General features: G+C 42.2%; 1 protein-coding gene across 1 annotated transcript; it reads left to right on the top strand.

The window, feature by feature from the left end:
- Window positions 1–13,403: 13,403 nt before the first annotated feature.
- LOC310723815 (uncharacterized protein) lies at window positions 13,404–16,393 on the top strand (the record flags this gene model as incomplete). Its single annotated transcript, XM_083537220.1, has 4 exons — window positions 13,404–13,433; window positions 13,559–13,824; window positions 13,861–14,173; window positions 16,373–16,393. 4 exons carry the CDS (start codon window positions 13,404–13,406, stop codon window positions 16,391–16,393), a joined length of 630 nt encoding a protein of 209 aa, XP_083393346.1.
- Window positions 16,394–22,358: the final 5,965 nt, after the last annotated feature.

Below are 22,358 nucleotides of genomic sequence, written 5' to 3'. Positions count from 1 at the left end.
GGGTTTACTGCATGCTTATTGTACTAGTAAGTTGTTTGATTGGCCTTTAAGTAGTTTTTGGAGGGAAATATTTACACTTCCATGTTGGACATCGTATTTCACACTATTAGTGACAAGTAGAAAATTTAAATTTTATTTAAAAAGCTAAAAACACATCAAAATACTGCTTTCATTCCCACCTAGTTTTCTGTTTCCTGCTTGTCCACTAGTGATGTCTGGTTCGTGAACGAATCGTTCATTTGAACTAGTTCTTTTTAGTGAATCGGTCGAACCGGTTCACCAAATCGGACTGAATCGTTCAAAACAATTTGCGTCTCAAATCAGCACTAATCAACAAAATGACTCAAGTTACTCACTTTTGAATGTGTATGAGCGTCTATCCGACTCAAAATAAATCGATATCCCTGAGAATGGGGTTCTTCTCTAGTTTCTCCAACAGTACACACATTAAACCGAAACATGCTGCTGAACAAGTGATCGTCACTGAGCATGCGCATACCTGCCGATTCCGAGCAGCACACACACTGCTGTTCTCGAGTCACCAGTACTGTATCAAGAACCGTTTCGTTCAGACACGTCCAACATGCTACTGATACCAGCGAATTGTTGATACTGAGCATGCGCCACCTACCGAGCAGTACGCGTGCTGTCTGACATTAATACACACACACACACACACACACACACACACACACACACACACACACACACACACACACACACACACACACTTTTTGGACTCTGAATCAGATGCGTTCAACACACTGTAAAGGCTGGTGCTGCGCTGCTGAAATATGAGCACAGGTGAACTGAGGACTTCAATGAATGGGTGATAAATGGGTGATTTAGTGCAAAACGTAAATGTAAAGAACATTTCTAAGATGATGATGATGATGATTTAATTTAAACAGATAAGCTTTATGCCCTCATGCAATAGACATGACTTTATTTAAATGTGTTTAGTGTGTATGTTCATCCGCCGAGATGATGTTTGGATATGCATGACGTCATGATGTAAAAGAACTGGTGAACCGTTTTTTTGAAACAAACTGTCTGAAAGAACTGATTCACAAAAAAGAATCGGACTTCCCATCACTATTGTCCACAGGAAGTAGAAAAGACAAGTGCAATACCCATCATCCGACCGCAGGGAACACAGTATACAGATATTCAAACAGATAATAAAAGGATTCTTTTTTCCATGATTGGTTACACACACTAACTGATTTATTTGGTCCAGTTTCCCAACACTTTCATTCAGGTTCTTGAAAAAAATGACATTTCTTAAAACTATAAACATTAAATTCACGTTTTTTTTTACACAATTAAATTCCTCACTTTTTCCTGCAAACCTTTACAAAACCTTTACCCGTTTTGCTCAGGAGTAACCATGTGCTCATTCAGAGAACACAATCACACTACATCATCAACTCGATCAACACACATGCAAGTAGAAGGATTGATGACACACCAATCAGAATCTCAGGATTATTTAATTCATTTAACCTCATCCTCATGTGGGTGACATCAAGAGTGTGATTATAGTCTTTAAACACTACAGAACACTGGAGAGTGAGAACTAACATGAGCACTGGAGTGTGTGATTATGACTGATGATCTTTCTACAGTCTTTTACAGTCATTATGGTTATAAAACTAGGAGCTACTGAGCAACTCATAAAATAGCTCAACATCTGAGATCATCACAGATCCAACACCAGTTTCTCCATGCCAGAGCCTTTAAACACTCCAGGAGGTCTAGTGTCCAAACTCCACATGTAGTGGATTATCAGAGTTAAAAGATTTTTTTAATGACTGAGTTTCTTCCACAGGGTTTTATGGAGGACGCCAAGGAGCCAAGGTAAGTGCTGATAGAGCAAGTGAAAGAGGACAAAGAAAAAGAGAAAGTGGAAGAGGAAGGACACTAAGAACATTTGTTCTTGTGCACTGATCATGAGGGAAGCTGGCCAACAAGTTCAGCTGTATATGTCAGCAACAACAAAACTACCAGTTTAATAAGAGAGGTGAGTAAAATATATCCAAGCAAACTGGACACAGGTGGCAGTAATGAAACTAACGTGAAGAGCAAGAACAGTGTCTGGAGACAATAGGGACATCTGGTGGACAAAACAACAAAATGGCAGTAAAACACTTGTCCAAAAACTTAACAATTTAAATATACATTATAATTTCACTAAGGAGAATCTTCACTATTATTTTATATACACCTTTAAACTCCTGACCGTCTTTTCAGAACTGAGATGTGACTGTATTTCTACAACTGACCACTTCCTGTTTTGTGACAGACTTTGGAGGAAATTGGACTACAGGACTACAGCATTTAGAAAGAACCTTGGATTAGATAAAGCAGCAGAGCAGATCAGCCTCAGTGTGGTGAATTTGGGATAAGCTAAGCTCTTGTTCCTTTTGGTTTGAAAAGGGCTGATGTGGAGGACAGAGTGATATGGAAACGGATGATCTGCTGTGGTGACCTCTAACATGAGCACCCAAAAGAAGAAGAAGAAGAAGAGGAAGGCTCTGATATAAAGTTAGTTTAATGACCCTGCCAAGTTTGATCACATGATTCTACCAGTATTCTCCACATCCCTCATTAAATAGAAGTTTTTCTGCATAATAAAAGGATGAAATTTAAAACCTTGTCAAGCAGAAGCATTGATATTAACCTCATTAAATCAACCTGCGCATTTTTCTGTGCAAAAAAAATAAATAAACATAAACCATTCATTAAAAAAACTTAACAAATGTTTAGACTGTTGGTGACGTTTCCTTACGATGTCCAGCCTCGTCCTTGCACACCAGAAAGAAACGCTATGAAATGAAAAGAATAGACTAATAAATGATTTTAAACATATTCATGGACAGAAGTAGATTGAAATGTAACTCAGTGATTCTGGATGAGATTAGACCAGCAGAGAAGAGCTTGCTGACCCTGGACTGTGTCAAACCTTTTGCAGTGAAAGTCTACAGAGACATTGCTATAGTATAGTATATAGAGTTGATAAGAATAGCGTTGTATCTCCAGAGGAAACATCTACGGTGTGTTTTGTTTGCTCTTTAATTTGTTGATGTATTTGAGGGAAATTTATTCATTCATTCATTCATTCATTTTCTTCCGCTTATCCGTAATTCGGGTCGCGGGGGCAGCAGTCTAAGCAGGCCCCCGCCTTCGACTGCTGCCCAATCCTCACAGCACCGTCCCTTACGGTCCCTCCTGCAGGTGGTGATCCCACGGGAAGCGAGGGAAATAAAAAAAATAATAAATAAATAAACTTCAGACAGAAATGAATGTTTTGTTAAATGAAATGCACTCAAATCACTATGTTCAGCATGTTTGGGCTCTTAGCAATGAATTACAGATCCTGTCACTCGAGCTTCCTCAGGAGAGAAGAAATGGCCATGAAAAGTGTGCAGGTAGAACACATGGCTCAGCCTGGAGAAGATCCAACACGACGAGCTTCATCTCCAGGCTAATCAAATTTCCAGAAACACATCAGCTGAATTATCTGTTAAACCTTTTTAGATTGCAAAAGTTTTGTTAAAAAAAACATAAAAACAAAAAAAAAGGATTGCAACGTAGCACAATGTTAGCATAAACATACGAGGAGATGCTTGTAGACAGAAATCTCCAATGCAGAACATTTGAACCGTATGTGTGTGTGTGTGTGTGTGTGTGTGTGTGTGTGTGTATGTGTGTATGTGTGTATGTGTGTGTTTTGCTGAAATGTCTCGGTGACATTTACTGCAAGAGCACTGGGGCTTTGTCCTCTGTCACATGAGGTTAAAGCACATCAATGCTTTTTGCAACTCAATCTGTGACGCACACACACACACACACACACACACACACACACACACACACACACATTTTTTTCTTTATCACACTGTAACACTTTATATTTGTGTTAATTTGTGTACTGGTGCAAGACGTGTCATCAGTGTGTCATTGTCGCTCAACTCATCTCTTATTTCTTGTATGTGGTAACGTGTATATTTGTGTGTGTGTGTGTGTGTGTGTGTGTGTGTGTTTTCTTCACTCGACTGCTCCTCTATATGAATGTTAATGGTTTGTCAGTCAGTGTAAAGATTTTGTCAAGTGTGTCATATTTTTTCCTATTTTCATCATGTCTTCTAAAAACATTTATTTATTTGTATATTTAACAAACAGAGTTAAATTTCTTCCAGTGGACCGCAGTATTACAGAGTATCTCCATCGCTTCAGTGTCTGAAGGAGTAAATATCAGAAGATTTTGTTAACAAATATTCATTTCCACAAGCCCACGTGAGAACAGAATGTGTTCAGGAGGAGTTAATCAGGATAAAAAAACCCACTCATTACAGCGCACACACACACATACACACAAATACGTGCACACACAAACACACACACACACACACACACACACACACACACACACACACACACACACACACACACACACACACACACACAATCTGAAGACAGTCACACTACTGCAGTTTTAGATCTTTACCTTAATTCATTTAAACTGTATCTCAGTCCTAATACTTCACCACATTAACACAGTTCCAATAAAAATTCATAATCACTCATTTACATTTACATCATTCTGACAGATGTGTTTATCTGTGAGTGATTACATTGATCTTATTTATACAACTGAGCAGATACAGGGTTAGGAGCCTTGTTTAGGGCCCAGGAGTGGCAGCTTTGAGTGTCTGGGTTTTGGGCTCATTATTTCTGGGTGCAAAGAAAATGTCTTTATCACTAAGCTACCACCTCTCCTTGTGGGGATACCACCTTCCATCATGAGTTACCACCTCCCCTTGAGGGGATTTCAAGAAGAACTTCATCACTGCATCCCTACCGAACACACTGGATCCTCTACAGTTCGCGTACCACCAGAACCACTCCACTGAGGACGCCATTGCTCATCTTCTTCACACTACGATGAGCCACCTGGATTACAGAAAAAGGAATTATTTGTGGACTACAGTTCAGCATTCAGCCATAATTCTCTCCATGCTCACCTCTAAGTTGAATTTCCAACTTCCAGACAGACCCTCCAGAGGGTGGTGCGTTCAGCTGAACATACCATCCACACCGAGCTCCCTGACCTGCAGGACATCTACAGCACACATTGCTGTACCAGAGCCAGGAAGATTGTGAAGGACCTCAGCCATCCCAACAATGGACTCTTTTCTCTGTTACATTCAGTGAAACGCTTCTGCTCCTTAAAGTGAACACAGAGAAAATGAGGAGGAGCTTCTTCCCGCAGGCCATTCAGAGTTTAAACCAGGAAACACCCAGGATCTAGAACTGGTCCACTGTCCATCTTTTTCTGCACAACTTCTTTGCACTAGATTATGATCTTAACTCTGGACTGTCACTTCAACTCTTAACTGCACATGGACACTTTATACCACACCACACTGCACATGGACACTTTATACCACACCACACTGCACATGGACACTTTATACCACACCACACTGCACATGGACACTTTAAAACCACACCACACTGCACATGGACACTTTAAAACCACACCACACTGCACATAGACACTTTAAAATACACCACACTGCACAGAGACACTTTAAACCACACCACACTGCACATAGACACTTTAAACCACACCACACTGCACATGGACACTTTAAAACCACACCACACTGCACATAGACACTTTAAAACCACACCACACTGCACATAGACACTTTAAAATACACCACACTGCACAGAGACACTTTAAACCACAGCACACTGCACATGGACACTTTAAAACCACACCACACTGCACATAGACACTTTAAAACCACACCACACTGCACATGGGCACTTTAAACCACACAACACTGCACATGGACACTTTAAACCACACCAAACTGCACATGGACACTTTAAAACCACACCACACTGCACATAGACACTTTAAAATACACCACACTGCACATGGACACTTTAAACCACACTGCACATGGACACTTTAAACCACACCACACTGCACAGGGACACTTTAAAACCACACCACACTGCACATAGACACTTTAAAACCACACCACACTGGACATAGACACTTTAAAACCACACCACACTGCACATAGACACTTTCAAATACACCACACTGCACATAGACACTTTAAAACCACACCACACTGCACATAGACACTTTAAAACCACACCACACTGCACATAGACACTTTAAAATACACCACACTGCACAGAGACACTTTAAACCACACCACACTGCACATGGACACTTTAAACCACACCACACTGCACATGGACACTTTAAACCACACCACACTGCACATAGACACTTTCAAATACACCACACTGCACAGAGACACTTTAAAACCACACCACACTGCACATAGACACTTTAAAACCACACCACACTGCACATAGACACTTTCAAATACACCACACTGCACAGAGACACTTTAAAACCACACCACACTGCACATAGACACTTTAAAACCACACCTCACTGCACATAGACACTTTAAAACCACACCACACTGCACATAGACACTTTAAAACCACACCACACTGCACATAGACACTTTAAAATACACCACACTGCACAGAGACACTTTAAACCACACCACACTGCACATGGACACTTTAAACCACACCACACTGCACATGGACACTTTAAAACCACACCACACTGCACATAGACACTTTCAAATACACCACACTGCACAGAGACACTTTAAAACCACACCACACTGCACATAGACACTTTAAAACCACACCACACTGCACATAGACACTTTCAAATACACCACACTGCACAGAGACACTTTAAAACCACACCACACTGCACATAGACACTTTAAAACCACACCACACTGCACATAGACACTTTAAAACCACACCACACTGCACATAGACACTTTAAAACCACACCACACTGCACATAGACACTTTAAAATACACCACACTGCACAGAGACACTTTAAACCACACCACACTGCACATGGACACTTTAAACCACACCACACTGCACATGGACACTTTAAAACCACACCACACTGCACATAGACACTTTCAAATACACCACACTGCACAGAGACACTTTAAAACCACACCACACTGCACATAGACACTTTAAAACCACACCACACTGCACATAGACACTTTCAAATAAACCACACTGCACAGAGACACTTTAAAACCACACCACACTGCACATAGACACTTTAAAACCACACCACACTGCACATAGACACTTTAAAACCACACCACACTGCACATAGACACTTTAAAATACACCACACTGCACAGAGACACTTTAAACCACACCACACTGCACATGGACACTTTAAACCCCACCACACTGCACATGGACACTTTAAACCACACCACACTGCACATAGACACTTTCAAATACACCACACTGCACAGAGACACTTTAAAACCACACCACACTGCACAGAGACACTTTAAAACCACACCACACTGCACAGAGACACTTTAAAACCACACCACACTGCACATAGACACTTTAAAACCACACCACACTGCACATAGACACTTTAAAACCACACCACACTGCACATAGACACTTTAAAACCACACCACACTGCACATAGACACTTTAAAATACACCACACTGCACAGAGACACTTTAAACCACACCACACTGCACATGGACACTTTAAACCACACCACACTGCACAGGGACACTTTAAAACCACACCACACTGCACATGGACACTTTAAAACCACACCACACTGCACATGGACACTTTAAAACCACACCACACTGCACATGGACACTTTAAAACCACACCACACTGCACATAGACACTTTAAAACCACACCACACTGCACATAGACACTTTAAAACCACACCACACTGCACATAGACACTTTCAAATACACCACACTGCACATAGACACTTTAAAACCACACCACACTGCACATAGACACTTTTTAAACCACACCACACTGCACATAGACACTTTAAAATACACCACACTGCACAGAGACACTTTAAACCACACCACACTGCACATGGACACTTTAAACCACACCACACTGCACATGGACACTTTAAACCACACCACACTGCACATGGGCACTTTAAACCACACCACACTGCACATGGACACTTTAAAACCACACCACACTGCACATGGACACTTTAAAACCACACTACACTGCACAGAGACACTTTAAACTACACAACACTGCACATGGACACTTTAAATCACACCACACTGCACATGACAATTTAAACCACACCACACTGCACATGGACACTTTAAACCACACCACACTGCACATGGGCACTTTAAACCACACCACACTGCACATGGACACTTTAAACCACACCACACTGCACATGGACACTTTAAAACCACACCACACTGCACATGGACACTTTAAAACCACACCACACTGCACATGGACACTTTAAAACCACACCACACTGCACATGGACACTTTAAAACCACACCACACTGCACATGGACACTTTAAAACCACACCACACTGCACATAGACACTTTAAAACCACACTACACTGCACATAGACACTTTAAAACCACACCACACTGCACATAGACACTTTAAACCACACCACACTGCACATGGACACTTTAAACCACACCACACTGCACATGGACACTTTAAACCACACCACACTGCACATGGACACTTTAAAACCACACCACACTGCACATGGACACTTTAAAACCACACCACACTGCACATAGACACTTTAAAACCACACCACACTGCACATAGACACTTTAAACCACACCACACTGCACATGGACACTTTAAAACCACACCACACTGCACATAGACACTTTAAAACCACACCACACTGCACATAGACACTTTAAAACCACACCACACTGCACATGGACACTTTAAAACCACACCACACTGCACATAGACACTTTAAAATCACACAACACTGCACATGGACACTTTAAATCACACCACACTGCACATGGACACTTTAAACCACACCACACTGCACATGGACACTTTAAAACCACACCACACTGCACATGACAATTTAAAGACAATCACTAAATCACTTTAATTTGTACTGTCAGTATCTGCACTACACATCCATCCTTGTCTAGGATTTATGTATATACATATATTTTCTATACTTTTTTTATTTATCTAATTTTATTTAATCCTTACATTCTAATCCTTTTTTCATGCGTAAATGCTGAACAGTTGTAAAAAGTATTTCACTGCATGTTGTACTCTGTATGTATGTTACAAATAAAACTTGAACTTTTTGAACGCTCTTGAGGTACTTGAAATTGATTAATCTTCAGTATGTGTGTGTGTGTGTGTGTGTGTGTGTGTGTGTGTGTGTGTGTGTGTGTGTGTGTTTTTATGGACTTTCAGTGGGTGTATACTTGTAATGGATGCAATAGGGACGCTGACTGAAATAAAAAAGAAAAGAAAAGAAAAGTACCTCCTGTGAATATCTGCATTTGTTTAGAACACATTAGTTATTAATATGACATTTATATTAGTGTTGTGTTACATGACCTTTACAAAGTGTATGCAGAGTTACCATAGGAACCTTTAACAGAGCCACATTTGACTGAACGCGTGTGTGTGTGTGTGTGTGTGTGTGTGTGTGTGTATATATATATATATATGTGTGTATATACATTTTATATATATATATATATATATATATATATATTTATATATATATATATATATATATATATATATATAAAATGTATATACACACATATATATATATATATATATACACACACACACACACACACACACACACACACACACACACACACACACACACACACACACACCACATATACATATAATCACTTACTAATAAGTTCTTTGAGGAACCAAAAATAGTTCTTCTATGGTATCATATGGGCTTTTTGTTTCCCTTTTGCAGTCTCTCTTCCTTCCATCTTTCTCTAATTACAGGTGCTGCTTCAATTCATTGCTGTGAGACCAATAAATTGTTTTGTGGTAAAAGGGTGTGTACAAGAGTTTTGGTAGTTTAAATACTTGATGCTTGTTATTGAATTATCTGGTAAATTTCCCTCCTGACTGTAGACCACTAGCAGTAACCTGGTGTCTATGTCGTTTCCACACACTGTGGACAGGTGATTTGGGTACACATTTACATTAATCGAATGAGAATTTTACTATTCATTAATAAAAACATATAAAGCCAATAAAAAAATTGTTTTTCCTTAATCTTTTCTGAATTGTGTGTGTGTGTGTGTGTGTGTGTGTGTGTGTGTGTGTGTGTGTGGGTGGGTGGGTGGGTGGTGGTGGTGGTGGTGGTAAACCTATTTATTGTTCTTCCTGGTACCCAATATTTATTTATTTATTTATTTATTTATTTATTTATTTATTTATTTATTTATTTATTATTATTTTTAGCATACTGCTGAATAGTTATTTTTGACTCTGCAATAAAACACACGCTTCTAATCAATAGCTTAGGTCTAATATTTATGCCTCTGTGTTTCCCCTTATTTTTCCAGTTTTTATTTTCTCTCTCTCTCTCTCTCTCTCTCTCTCTCTCTCTCTCTCTCTCTCTCTTTCTCAATTTTTTCTTCCCTTTTCTTTCCTTGAAGAAGAAATTAATGTTAATGAAGCTTCAGATTCACAGAGAATTGACTTTGTGATACAAATCAATAGAAAGGAAAAAACAACACAAGCTAATTTAGACACACACACACACACACACACACAATAAATATGTATGTATGTATGTATGTATGTATGTATGTATGTATGTATGTATGTATGTATGTATGTATGTATCTATCTATCTATCTATCTATCTATCTATCTATCTATCTATCTATCTATCTATCTATATAAAATTTTATTTATATTTATGGCATTTAGCAGTCAATATTATTTCACACACACACACACACACACACACACACACACACACACACACACACACACACACACGTCTTGTTGTGCCTGGGAAGTAAAAAAAAAAAAAAGTGTTTTTGTTAAAAAAGACGGCAATAAAACACAATTACGAGCGTTACTTTAGAGCACTTTGAACTTTCCATAGTCATTAGATTTACTTGCTTGTTTTTTAGTCTGTAGAAAAGAGTAGAGAGAGAGTGTGTGTGTGTGTGTGTGTGTGTGTGTGTGTGTGTGTGTGTGTGTGAGAGAGAGAGAGATATGTGGTCTGGGAGTATTAAATAGGCTGGGGAAATTTGTTGCAGTGGCCTAATAGTCTTTTTCTTCACAATTGTGAGTTGATGTGTTCTGACAGCTGTGTCTGTGCAGAAGTGAAAGCCTGTTACAGAAAGCTGAAGAGAAGCTGAACTTTCTTGTCAATTTTTTTTTTTATCCCAAATGCACAATTATTATTATTTTTGAATAAACACTTCCAGCAAATGGAACGAGACACACGGCATGTATCTAATTTATTTAGTGTTCTTTTAATTTTTTATATATAATAACTAAATTCAACAATAATAATTAGATTTAACATCAGTTTTAAACACTGTGTATTGAAATGGGTGCAGAAAGTAGTAGAAAATGTTTTTCTTCTGTGCTGTATTGTCATGAAAGGAACCATCACACAAAAACATCACATGACCTGGAATGGAAACATTCTCACCAAATGAACACACAGAAGACAGAGTTCTTGGTTCTCCTTATGATTTTGTAACCCTTCCTGTATGTCACAATATTTACCCTTTTTCACTCTTTTAAAAAGGTGATCTCTGTTTAAAAGTGATGCTCACTTTTTGATGAGGCACTTTAAGACACCAGTGGAAAATCTGCTTGGGGCAGATGTGGTTCCCCTTCAGGAACTCGAGCTGCGTTCGAAACGCTATGGGAACGCCCCTGCGTGACCGCGCTCTGAACCACGTTTGCAATCTGACCAATAGGAGTTTGGAACGTGACGTCATCAGCGGGCGACGTCGCGTAAACAGGAAGCTACAAAAGGCTGCGAGATGGACTAGACGCTAGTTTTCTGCTCGTTTAGGTAAGCGCTGTTTCGCTGTGGTTTTCTGATCGAGTGATGGCTGGCAGACAGGAGTATCGTAAATGTGTTCATCCGTGTCCGCGTCAGCCTGTGCTGTATGAGGAACTCCTCGAGGTCGTGACGCGAGCCGTTGCTAAGCTGGATCTAGCTTGGCCGGTGGAGCAGCAGAGGCAGCGCGCACCCAGTAAGCTGGATGAGCGTTTTCTGCGTCCTGTGTCACTGTCCAGATCCTGGGAATCCCCGTACTCAGCGCGTACTTCGTCTCACCACTCCTCGCTCTACGCGAATGTGGTTGGGGCTAAAGTGTGTGGAAGAGACAGTAGCCAGCTATCTCTCTCCTAGCGTGGCATCGTCGCTAAAGGCTCCGGTGTTCCCTACTAAACTGCTACATGCTACATCGGCTTTAGTGGGGAAGGCTTACGCGGCAGCAGGTCAGGCTGCTGGATGTCTCCACACCATGGGTGTGTTCCCCCCTCAGGTCCGGGGACTGGTGGTCACTATAGATCTGAAGGACGCATACTTTCACATCTCCATCCTTCCTGCACAAAGGAGGTTCCTGAGGTTTGCTTTCGGGGGCGTAGCAAACCAATACCGTTCGGTCTGGCACCTTCACGAAGTGCGTCAATGCAGCACTGGCCCCGTTGCGGCTCCAGGGCATCTGCATTTTGAATTACATCGACGATTGGTTGATCCTGGCTCATTCGGAGAGCCAGGCGATTCGCCATCGAGGTGCCGTCCTCGCCCACATGAAGGTGCTTGGGTTTCGGCTTAACGCCAGCAAAAGCATGCTTTCTCCAGCACAGAGAACCACCTTTTTTGGGCGTAGTGTGGGACGCAGCCAGGATGCAGGCACGGTTGTCGCCTGCTCGGGTCGAGGTCATCCTCACTGCCGTCAGGAGAGTGCGGGAAGGCCAGCCACTCACTGCAAGGCAGTTTCAGAGGCTGCTAGGGCTCATTGCAGCGGCGTCCAGCATAGTTCCGCTCGGGCTCCTGCACATGAGGCCCCTCCAGTGGTGGCTCCGGGGCAGGGGGTTCTCCCTCAGGGGAAACCCGCATCATACTATCAAGGTCTCGCGGCATGCCCTTCGAGCCTTGGATGTCTGGAAAGACCAGACATTCCTGTCCCGTGGCCCAGTGTTGGGGGCTCCGTGTCGTCGCGTGATGCTAAAAACGGACACTTCCTTAACAGGGTGATAGAGACCCTTCTCCACTCCAGAGCTCCCTCCACGAGGAAGTCGTACACCACACGGTGGCGACTTTTCACGTCTTGGTGCGAGCACCGTGGCCTGGATCCTGTTAACTGCCCGGTTGGTTCAGTTCTGGAGTTCCAACAGGAACAGTTTGCCGCAGGGTTAACCCCTTTGACCCTGAAGGTTTACGTGTCAGCCATCGCGGCATATGGCTCCCCGCCTGCGGGGCAGTCGCTGGGTAGGCACCCACTGGTGACACATTTCCTCCATGGCACCCGGAGGCTGAGGCCAGGGACGCAACCCAGAGTGCCTGTCTGGGATCTGGCAGTTGTGCTGGCGGCTCTCTCTGAGCCCCCCTTCAAGCCGTTAGCTGATGTGGCCCTTAGGTTTCTGTCGATTAAGACCACCTTTCTCTTGGCGATTTCCTCCTTGAAGAGGATCGGGGATCTGCAGGCTCTGTCCGTGGCCCCATCTCACCTCGAGTTTGCCCCTGGCATGGCCAGAGCGTTTCTCTATCCGAAACCTGGGTACGTTCCTAAGGTGCCTTCGGCTCCCTCACGTCCGGTCGTGTTGCAGGCATTCTGCCCTCCTCCGTTTACAGCCCCCGACCAGGAGCGACAGCACCGACTGTGTCCAGTGCGAGCACTGGATGCTTACCTCCACAGGACGAGTCCGTGGAGGAAGTCGGAGCAGCTGCTTGTCTGCTATGGCCCTAACAGGAAGGGTTTCCCGGCCAATAAGCAGACTTTGAGCAGGTGGGTAGTGGATGCGATTGTGTCGGCTCACGAGTCCTCTGGCCTCCCCACACCGCTCGGGGTTCGAGCTCACTCCACCCGGAGTGCGGCGGCCTCTATGGCCTGGTCCGCTGGAGTGCCGCTTCAGGACATCTGTGACGCTGCGGGTTGGTCCACCCCACTGACCTTTGTCAGGTTTTATGACCTGGGCCCCAGGCCCCGGGCTCCTCTGTCCTGCGTGCTGGTGCCGAGGCCCTCACTCTCTTGGCAGGGTCTGGTCAGTGTGGCATGATTGGACACTTGTTCCCATAGCGTTTCGACGCAGCTCGAGTTCCTGAAGGGGAACGTCTCTAGGTTACGGACGTAACCCTAGTTCCCCGAGGGAACGAGACGCTGCGTCTCTGTGCCACACTCCCTGCATCCCTGCGGCGCTTACCTTCTCTCGCAGGAGCTAGTGTCTGGTCCATCTCGCAGCTATTTGTAGATTCCTGTTTACGCGACGTCGCCCGCTGATGACATCACGTTCCAAACGCCTATTGGTCAGATTACACACGTGGTTCAGAGCGCGGTCACTCAGAGGCGTTCCCATAGCGTTTCGACGCAGCGTCTCGTTCCCTCGGGGAACTAGGGTTACGTCCGTAACCTACAGACATTCCATGGTAAGAGTGACCTTCCAGGTAGGAAGCAAACCATTCCCAAGTTTCTCCACTGATACCAAGTCTCCTGCCGTACACCATGAGCTTAGTGGTTAATCCATTGGACATTGGCTCAGAAGTAAATGAGTTACAATCTCAGACACAAGATACATGTAGGTTGCTCTGGATAAGAGCTGTAAATGTAAATGATGGGCAGAGTATATGGCACTTTAGCGTGTACTCTGAGGACATCGCAGTGCATGGTGTGCTGCATGCCTGAAATATCTAGTGGCAAAGTGATAATTGTGGATCACAGCTAATCAGTGATTTAAAGTTTTTCATTGAGGCATGAACTTGGGATTTGTTTGTGGTGAGTGGGGAACTGTCCAGTATAATTCTGACTTAGTGATCCCCAAATGCACAAGTAGCAGATGGATGGAGTTGTCCTTCTGGTCAACAGTGAGAGAGTGAAACAGCAGATTCTGCTGTTCCTGGATCCAGCTGTTTTCCAGATCCTGGAGAAAAGGTTTTTTTTCTCTTCAATGAAAAACATGGTGACTGCAAGGGAGGAAGATTGCTGAATATTTCCTTTGGTCAAGTGCCTCCTGAATGTACCACTACTTCTTATTATTATTCTTTCAGGGTTCTCCCATTAGGGGTCGCCACAGTGGATCATCTGTCTCCATACCCCCCTGTCCTCTACATCTGCTTCTTTCAAACCAAGTACCTGCATGTCTTCCCTCACCACATCATCCACAATCATCATAGTCCACAGAAACTCCTGTCTGACCTTGTCCTTCAACCTGTCCATCACCACTGCAAACAGAAAAGAGTTTAGAGCCGATCCTTGATGCAGTCCAACCTCCACCTTTAACCAGTCTGTCGTTCCTACTGCACACTTTACTGCTATACATGTCCTGCACCACCCTCACATACTTTTTTGAACACCAGACTTCCTAATACAATACCACAACTCCTCTCTCCACCCTGTCGTACGCTTTCTCTAAATCCACAAATACATATTGCAGCTCCTTCTGACCTTCTCTATACTTCTCCATCAACATTCTTAAAGCGAATAATGCATCTGTGGTGCTCCTCCTTGGCATGAATTGCTCACAGATGGTCACCTCTTCTCTCAGCCTGGCTTCCACTACTCTTTCCCATATCTTCATATTCCCCTTTATACTCCCAGTTTCAACCATCTTATTCTTCTTTCAGGCCTCAATCTCCAACTCTTCTTCTTCCAAAACCATCCTACAGACCACCATCCGATGCTCTCTAGCTACAATGTCACCTGTGTGCACCTTCCTCCACTCTTATACGTCACCCTATGATCCTTCTTCTTCTTAAAATACGTGTTCACCACTTCCATTTCCATCCTTTTAGCAAAATCTCCCACCATCTGACCTTCCACATTCCTCTCCTTAACACCATACCTACCATCACCTCCTCATCACCTCTGTTCCCTTCACCCACATCCTTTTCAAAGTCTGCCCCAATCACCAATCTTTCATTCCTAGATTCACCTTCTACCACTTCATCTAACTCACTCCAGAATCTTTTCTTCTCCTCCATCTCACAACCCACTTGTGGAGCATAAGCACTGATGACATTTATCACGTTCATCACCTTATCTGATTTGTGATCCGCATATTAGATTTTAGATATTTGTTGTTTTATGCTGGATGACATTCATAACACAAACCTCCACATTTACCCAGGCTTGGGACCGGCACTGAGAGTGACCTAACACTAATGGCTGGGTTGCAATTCTGTTAATACTCTGTAAAAAAATTTCTTCTCAACAGGAGCCTTATAGGAATGAATAGACTCTTTTGGATCTGGATTACCCAGGATAAAAAGGCTGATGGATGCTTAAGCTTTTTTTTTCAGGGTTTGGAGTTGATGTGAGCCATGAATGAGATTTCTGGAAGAAGTGTGTGAGACTCAGGACAGGAGCACTCAGGTAAAGTATTCACTAACCACTTGTGGGTTACAGACAAGGGGATAGAGACACTTTCTCTTAGTCTCCAGAGATCAAATATTAAATACAATAATAGAAATGACAGCATGCTATCAAATATGATATTACAGGAAGTCTAGAACTCTGTAAGAATTACTTTTACTATAAAACAGATGCTCAACAATTTTAGAAAATAAAACTTCCAGGACACATTCCAGAAGACTGGGAGGCGCTGTATTGCTGTACAGGGGGACTATTTTGAAGGGAATTATGTGGAAACGTAGATAAATAAAGTACTTTCTTGTAAACAGGTTGGATTTCACCTAGTATGGTGCTGCTACCACATGATTGGATGATTTAGAAACCTCTATAAGTTCAGGTGTAGTGGTGTTCCTATTAGTGTACAATATCATCTATAAATCTTTAGATGAGTTGTAAGTGAAGACCAGGAATAGATAGAGAACTTTATGGATAACAAAATTAATGGCAGAAGGAATTCCTTAAGGAGTGGGATTTAGAACTTGTCCTTCACAGAGTCAGAATCTAAACATGATCTTTTTTTGAGGGATATTTGATACTGTAGCTATTTAGATTCCACTGTCAAAGGCAGGATTTGTATACGTTCATAGCATTAAGGATACATAATAATATATTATCTGAGATAATTGTCCTCCTAATGGACCAGTGATCCTGATTCATCCTGATGCCCCAACTCTGGATAGAGTTCTCTTTGACTGGAGAACACTGGCTCTTCATGGTTCTTGAGTTAACCTCCACATAAACAATATGGATGTTGAAAAATCCAATACAATCTAGTTAGTCCAAACAGTTCTACAAAAATAGGACTTCAATCAACATGAAGAGTTCTACACTCGAGTCTTCATCAGTGATTAGGTGAAAAATTCAATGATGGAACTGTAATGAATGAACATTCAGTGTTGAGAATCAAGAAATGTATTGTTAGTTGTGAATTACAATTGTGATGATGATGATGCCTAAAGAGTCAACTAACTGCTGAATCAAATCATCTGACCTGACTTACTGATAAAATCCTGCAGTCAGTGCACTCAGTGACAAGAAAGAAAAGGGCAGAAGAAATTTGTGTAAAGAAGCACAGAATCGGAGAAGACAAAAACAGAAATACAGCTGTGGGAACGTTAACAGATATCCACTCGTTACTGCAGAAGACTGAATCAGTAGGAACCTCTGCATTCTCTAAAAGGCTGTTTTTTTCTTGTCTTTTTATGAATCATAAAGAATATAAAGTAGCACCTAAATCACACTCAAAACATCAAAAATTGTCTTTTGAACAACTCAAATATATGAATGTTTTCATATTAAAGCTGGATGTAAATAAAATCCTGGTAGAAAAACAACACATGGATGTGTTGTGTTGAGATCAGTCTTCGAAGTAACAATTCTGTACGAGAACGAGCTCTTCAATCCAGTGCAGTACACAAACTTCTTCACTGAGGACTAAAGTGAGAAAGTATTTTCAACTCTAAAGTAAAAGACTCTGTAATATTAAAGAGAAATCTCTCCAATACTTTCCCCAATATTCCAAAAAAACTATTTTAAAGCAGAATCTCCACATCCAAACCTCATGAATTCAAATTAATTCAATTCTGTTTTATTTCTGGAGCACTTTGAACAATGGATATTGTCTGAAATCAGTTTTGTACAGATAAAAGAGGTAATAAAAGAATGTATAAGTTTGTTCCTTATAATTTTATCCCTGATTAGTGAGTCAGTAGTGACTGAAAACTCCTCAGACTTAATGAGTAAGAACCCTTAAGAGGAACTTCATGGATCTTTATTACCCCCACAACCCCTCAACCACCCCCTAACCAAACAACCCCCTCAACCCCCAAACCCCCTCAACCACCCCCTAATCACACACCACCCCCCTCAGCCACCCCCTAACCACACCACCCCCTCAACCCCCAAACCCCCTCAACCACCCCCTAACCACACCCCACCCCCCTCAGCCACCCCCTAACCACACCACCCCCCTCAACCACCCTCTAACCACACCACCCCCCTCAACCACCCTCTAACCACACCACCCCCTCAACCACCCTCTAACCACACTACCCCCCTCAACCACCCCCTAACCACACTACCCCCCTTTAACCACCCCCTTCAACCACCCCCAATAACCAAACCACCCCCCTCAACCACCCCCTAACCACACTACCCCCCTCAACCACCCCCTAACCACACCACCCCCTCAACCACCCCCTAACCACACTACCCCCCTTTAACCACCCCCCTCAACCACCCCCAATAACCAAACCACCCCCCTCAACCACCCCCCAACCACACTTAAACCAACGGGCCAGCACACCATGCACTGAACTACACTCCATCCAATGCTCAATCGCTGCTCAACTGGTCCAAACATCTCACTGGGTACAAGGAAGATATGCTTCCGGTTCTGATATCCAACTTCTACTTATAACTGTCAGGGACTGAACGGTAGGAGACAAAAGCAGGACACAGACAGGGGGCAGAGTCCTTAACCCAAAACCGGCAAACAGGGTAATACAGGACAGAAGCAAAATCACAAACCAAAAAAAAACCACAGTCAAAAGATCTAAAAGTCAACTAACAGATGGGCACAGAGCAGGAGGAATCAGAGTCTGAAATATAGAGTGCAAGCATCCATAAAACCAGCAAACCGAGCAACAGCAGAACCTGAGTCTGATAAACCAGTCCGATAATCCAAAACCCGAAACCAATGTAAGGTTGTGAGATGAGTCTCAGGCCATGTCCACACTAATATGCATTTTTTAACAAAAATCTGTTTTTCTCTGGGTTTTGGCTTCCGCTGTTTACAAATGTATCTGTTTTAATGCAGACGGCTTCAGGAACGCTGAAAACCATTAAGACCATCTGACAGCAAGTGTTGATTGATGGCATCCTTAAATAGTGAGTGGAAGAAACAAAATGGCTGCTGACCCGGAAGTGCTAGTCCAAGATGGCTGCCGACCTGGACGCGGGGCTCGCGACCCGGAAAATCCTGATAATAACTTGATCTTTGAACAGCTAAATCTTCAAACAATGTCTAAAGTTCTACTGCTTCCAAAGGTTCTTAAATCAGCATTTCTTTATGAAAAAAATGCTTTTAACCAATTTTCCCCGTCAGAGCTGTTATTTTTACTCTGAGATTTAAAAAACAATCATCACGGTGTATTTATTGATGGAGACTGTGGGATAAGGAGGTACACGTTAAAACAGATCGATCAGATATGAAGTGAGGAGCAGTAAGAAGTTTGAAAGTTTTTCTAACATATTCCAGACTGATTGTGACTCCCACTACATCAAGCACTGATTCGGATTCCTTTCAGCCTTACCCAGAATGCTCTTCAGCAGTTCAGCGATACGGATGACGACGTCTCTGTGGGCTTTTATGTGCCACCTGTAGAGTCCAGGTGCAGCAGCATATCCATTTTCCAGCTTATTAAATATGTAAATGAGGCCAAAAGGTCTGAAAGCGAACAGGAGTGTGTGATTTTCTGTTCGAATGAAGCGTGCACCATCTCACTCCACCGTCACCATGGATTCGTCTTGCTGTATTGCGAGATGCTCCTCATACATCTGCTTTTTCAGAAGGTCTGATGAATTCTCTGGAACAGAGGTTTTGACAGTATATTAATGTGCTTGTTTGGATATAGTTTCCATGGTAATGGCTGGTTTACAATGCTAAAAGATGGACGAGGTGAATTTTTCTTAAAGCAAACAAACATTTATTTATGCACCGTGTCCGTAACCCTATAACTATCAGAGGTAAGGCTGTAAATTCAGGACTTCTTTGAGGTTTCGAGAGAATGAGAGAATAGAGAGAATGAGAGAATAGAAAGGAAAGAGAGAATAGAGAGAATAAGAGAAAAGAGTTAAGGAGAGAATAGAGAGAAATGAAAGAAAAGAGAGAATGGAGTTAATGAGAGAATAGAAAGAAACAGAGAATAGATAGAATAAAGAGAAAGAGAGAAAGCCTGGTGAGAGAATTAGTGTATATAACTGCTATTATTTAGAATGTAGTTTTTAATGGATAAAAATGAAGGCTTGTCGTTCTTTATGTCGTTTAGATAGAGACAGTGAAAGCTCAAGCAAAAATTAAAAATGGGGCTTTTACTCTGTTCTTAAGAAAAAAAAAGCAGAAGGAGGAATTGGATCATTAAAATTATTTACCAGCTCTGGAGCTCCTCCACTTCATTCTGCCTTCGACCCGTAAAATAAAACCCGAGTGAGATTTAAATATTTTACAAATAAATTTTCTGAACTGTTGGAGTTCACATGATGAAATTCCACCTGCTGGAGGACATTGTGAAATCTCAGTCCTGCACTGATGAACCTGAGCTCCAGGTGGCTGTCACCTGGTCATATTAATATTCATCTCTCATCCACTCCTGAGCATATGCCTCTGTTCATGCTGTCAGGAGATCTGAATCCTGACCATCTGCCATCATTTACTCGCCATTAAAATGCAGCTCCTGGAGGACTGTAAGGTGGAAATGCCTTCGGAGAGCAAACAAAGGTGACCAACATTATCTCCTGGAGATAAGGGGAAGTAACCAGTAAAAGAAGAACTAAGGCTTTAAAGTCTAAAGTCCTATCACAAGTCTGGTTCTTAAGCACTCCAAAGCCCCAAGATCTTCTGCCCTGCCCTAAAACTCACCCTTTCTTCATTAAACATCAGTCTTTACATAAGGGAACGTTCCTGGTGTTCAGAGTCGGGTTCTGCAGCTGCTGAAGAGGATGTTCTGTCCTTCACACTTAGAATAATCATTTGGTAAAACTCATACTTCCAGAGGTTGCCAAATCATTCTTCCATAGAGTTTTCAGAGAAGGGGTTCTCCAACATGATCTACAGCAGATCAGCACAAAGATCTGAAGGAGAAAAGGTCTCATGAAGAAAACATGAATGCATGAAGAAAACCTGGATGTTCTGTAGTTCAACCACATATGAAATGCAGAAGGCTTCTATACTTTACAATAAAAACTGAAATGTTTTACAAATAGAAACAATGATAAATATAGAAATTAAATATAAAATACATATAAAATAGAATTGCAATAAAAATAACTTTTTTTACATACAGAATTTCCACATTTGAGCGTCAGGGAATATTCACCCCGGAGCAGAGTTTATGAAGCTCTAACAGACTCCACAATCTGATCTTTATTTCGATATTCACACGGGTTGATGGAGATGAAGTTGATGAAGATCTCCACCTCCGTATCTCCATCCTTTTGTTCATGTCTTCTTTTCTTTATATCTGTCTTTAATTCCCGCTCTGATTTACGGGTGTACTGTATATCTGTAAGTCGTCAGTATTGGAATCCATATGCGGTTTAATGATGTAAATACAGGAAGCAAAAGCAGAGTTGAGAAAACAGGCCAATGTCCGATACACTATGAAGTCATTCAGGGAGGTAAAACCATAAAGAGCAAAACGTGAGCTGAAGGACAGAAAACAGGGCAAAGCACAAAAGGTGTATAAACATGAGAAGTCTTTGTATAGTGCAGGAAACTTACATGATACATAGTTAAAGGCTGTAAACAGGAAACGTTCGTATGATCCGGAAGTGTTCAGAACTCTGGTGATGGTTCCCTCTGGTGGCGTGGTGGGGACATTACCCCTTGGAGCGTTACAGTATCGCGCACACACTGTTTTTATGAAGTACAGTGGTACCTCAACATACGAGTTTAATTCGTTTCGTAATCTTGCTCATATGTCAAATTGTTTGTATTTCAAAGCAAATTTCCCAATTGAAATTAATTGAAATGACATTAATCCGTTCCAGCCCCCAAAATGCCACCCAGT

The sequence above is a fragment of the Silurus aristotelis genome (assembly GCF_946808225.1).
Source record: "Silurus aristotelis genome assembly, chromosome: 3".
Lineage (NCBI taxonomy): Eukaryota > Metazoa > Chordata > Actinopteri > Siluriformes > Siluridae > Silurus > Silurus aristotelis.
This window is presented reverse-complemented; position numbering and strand designations above follow the sequence as displayed.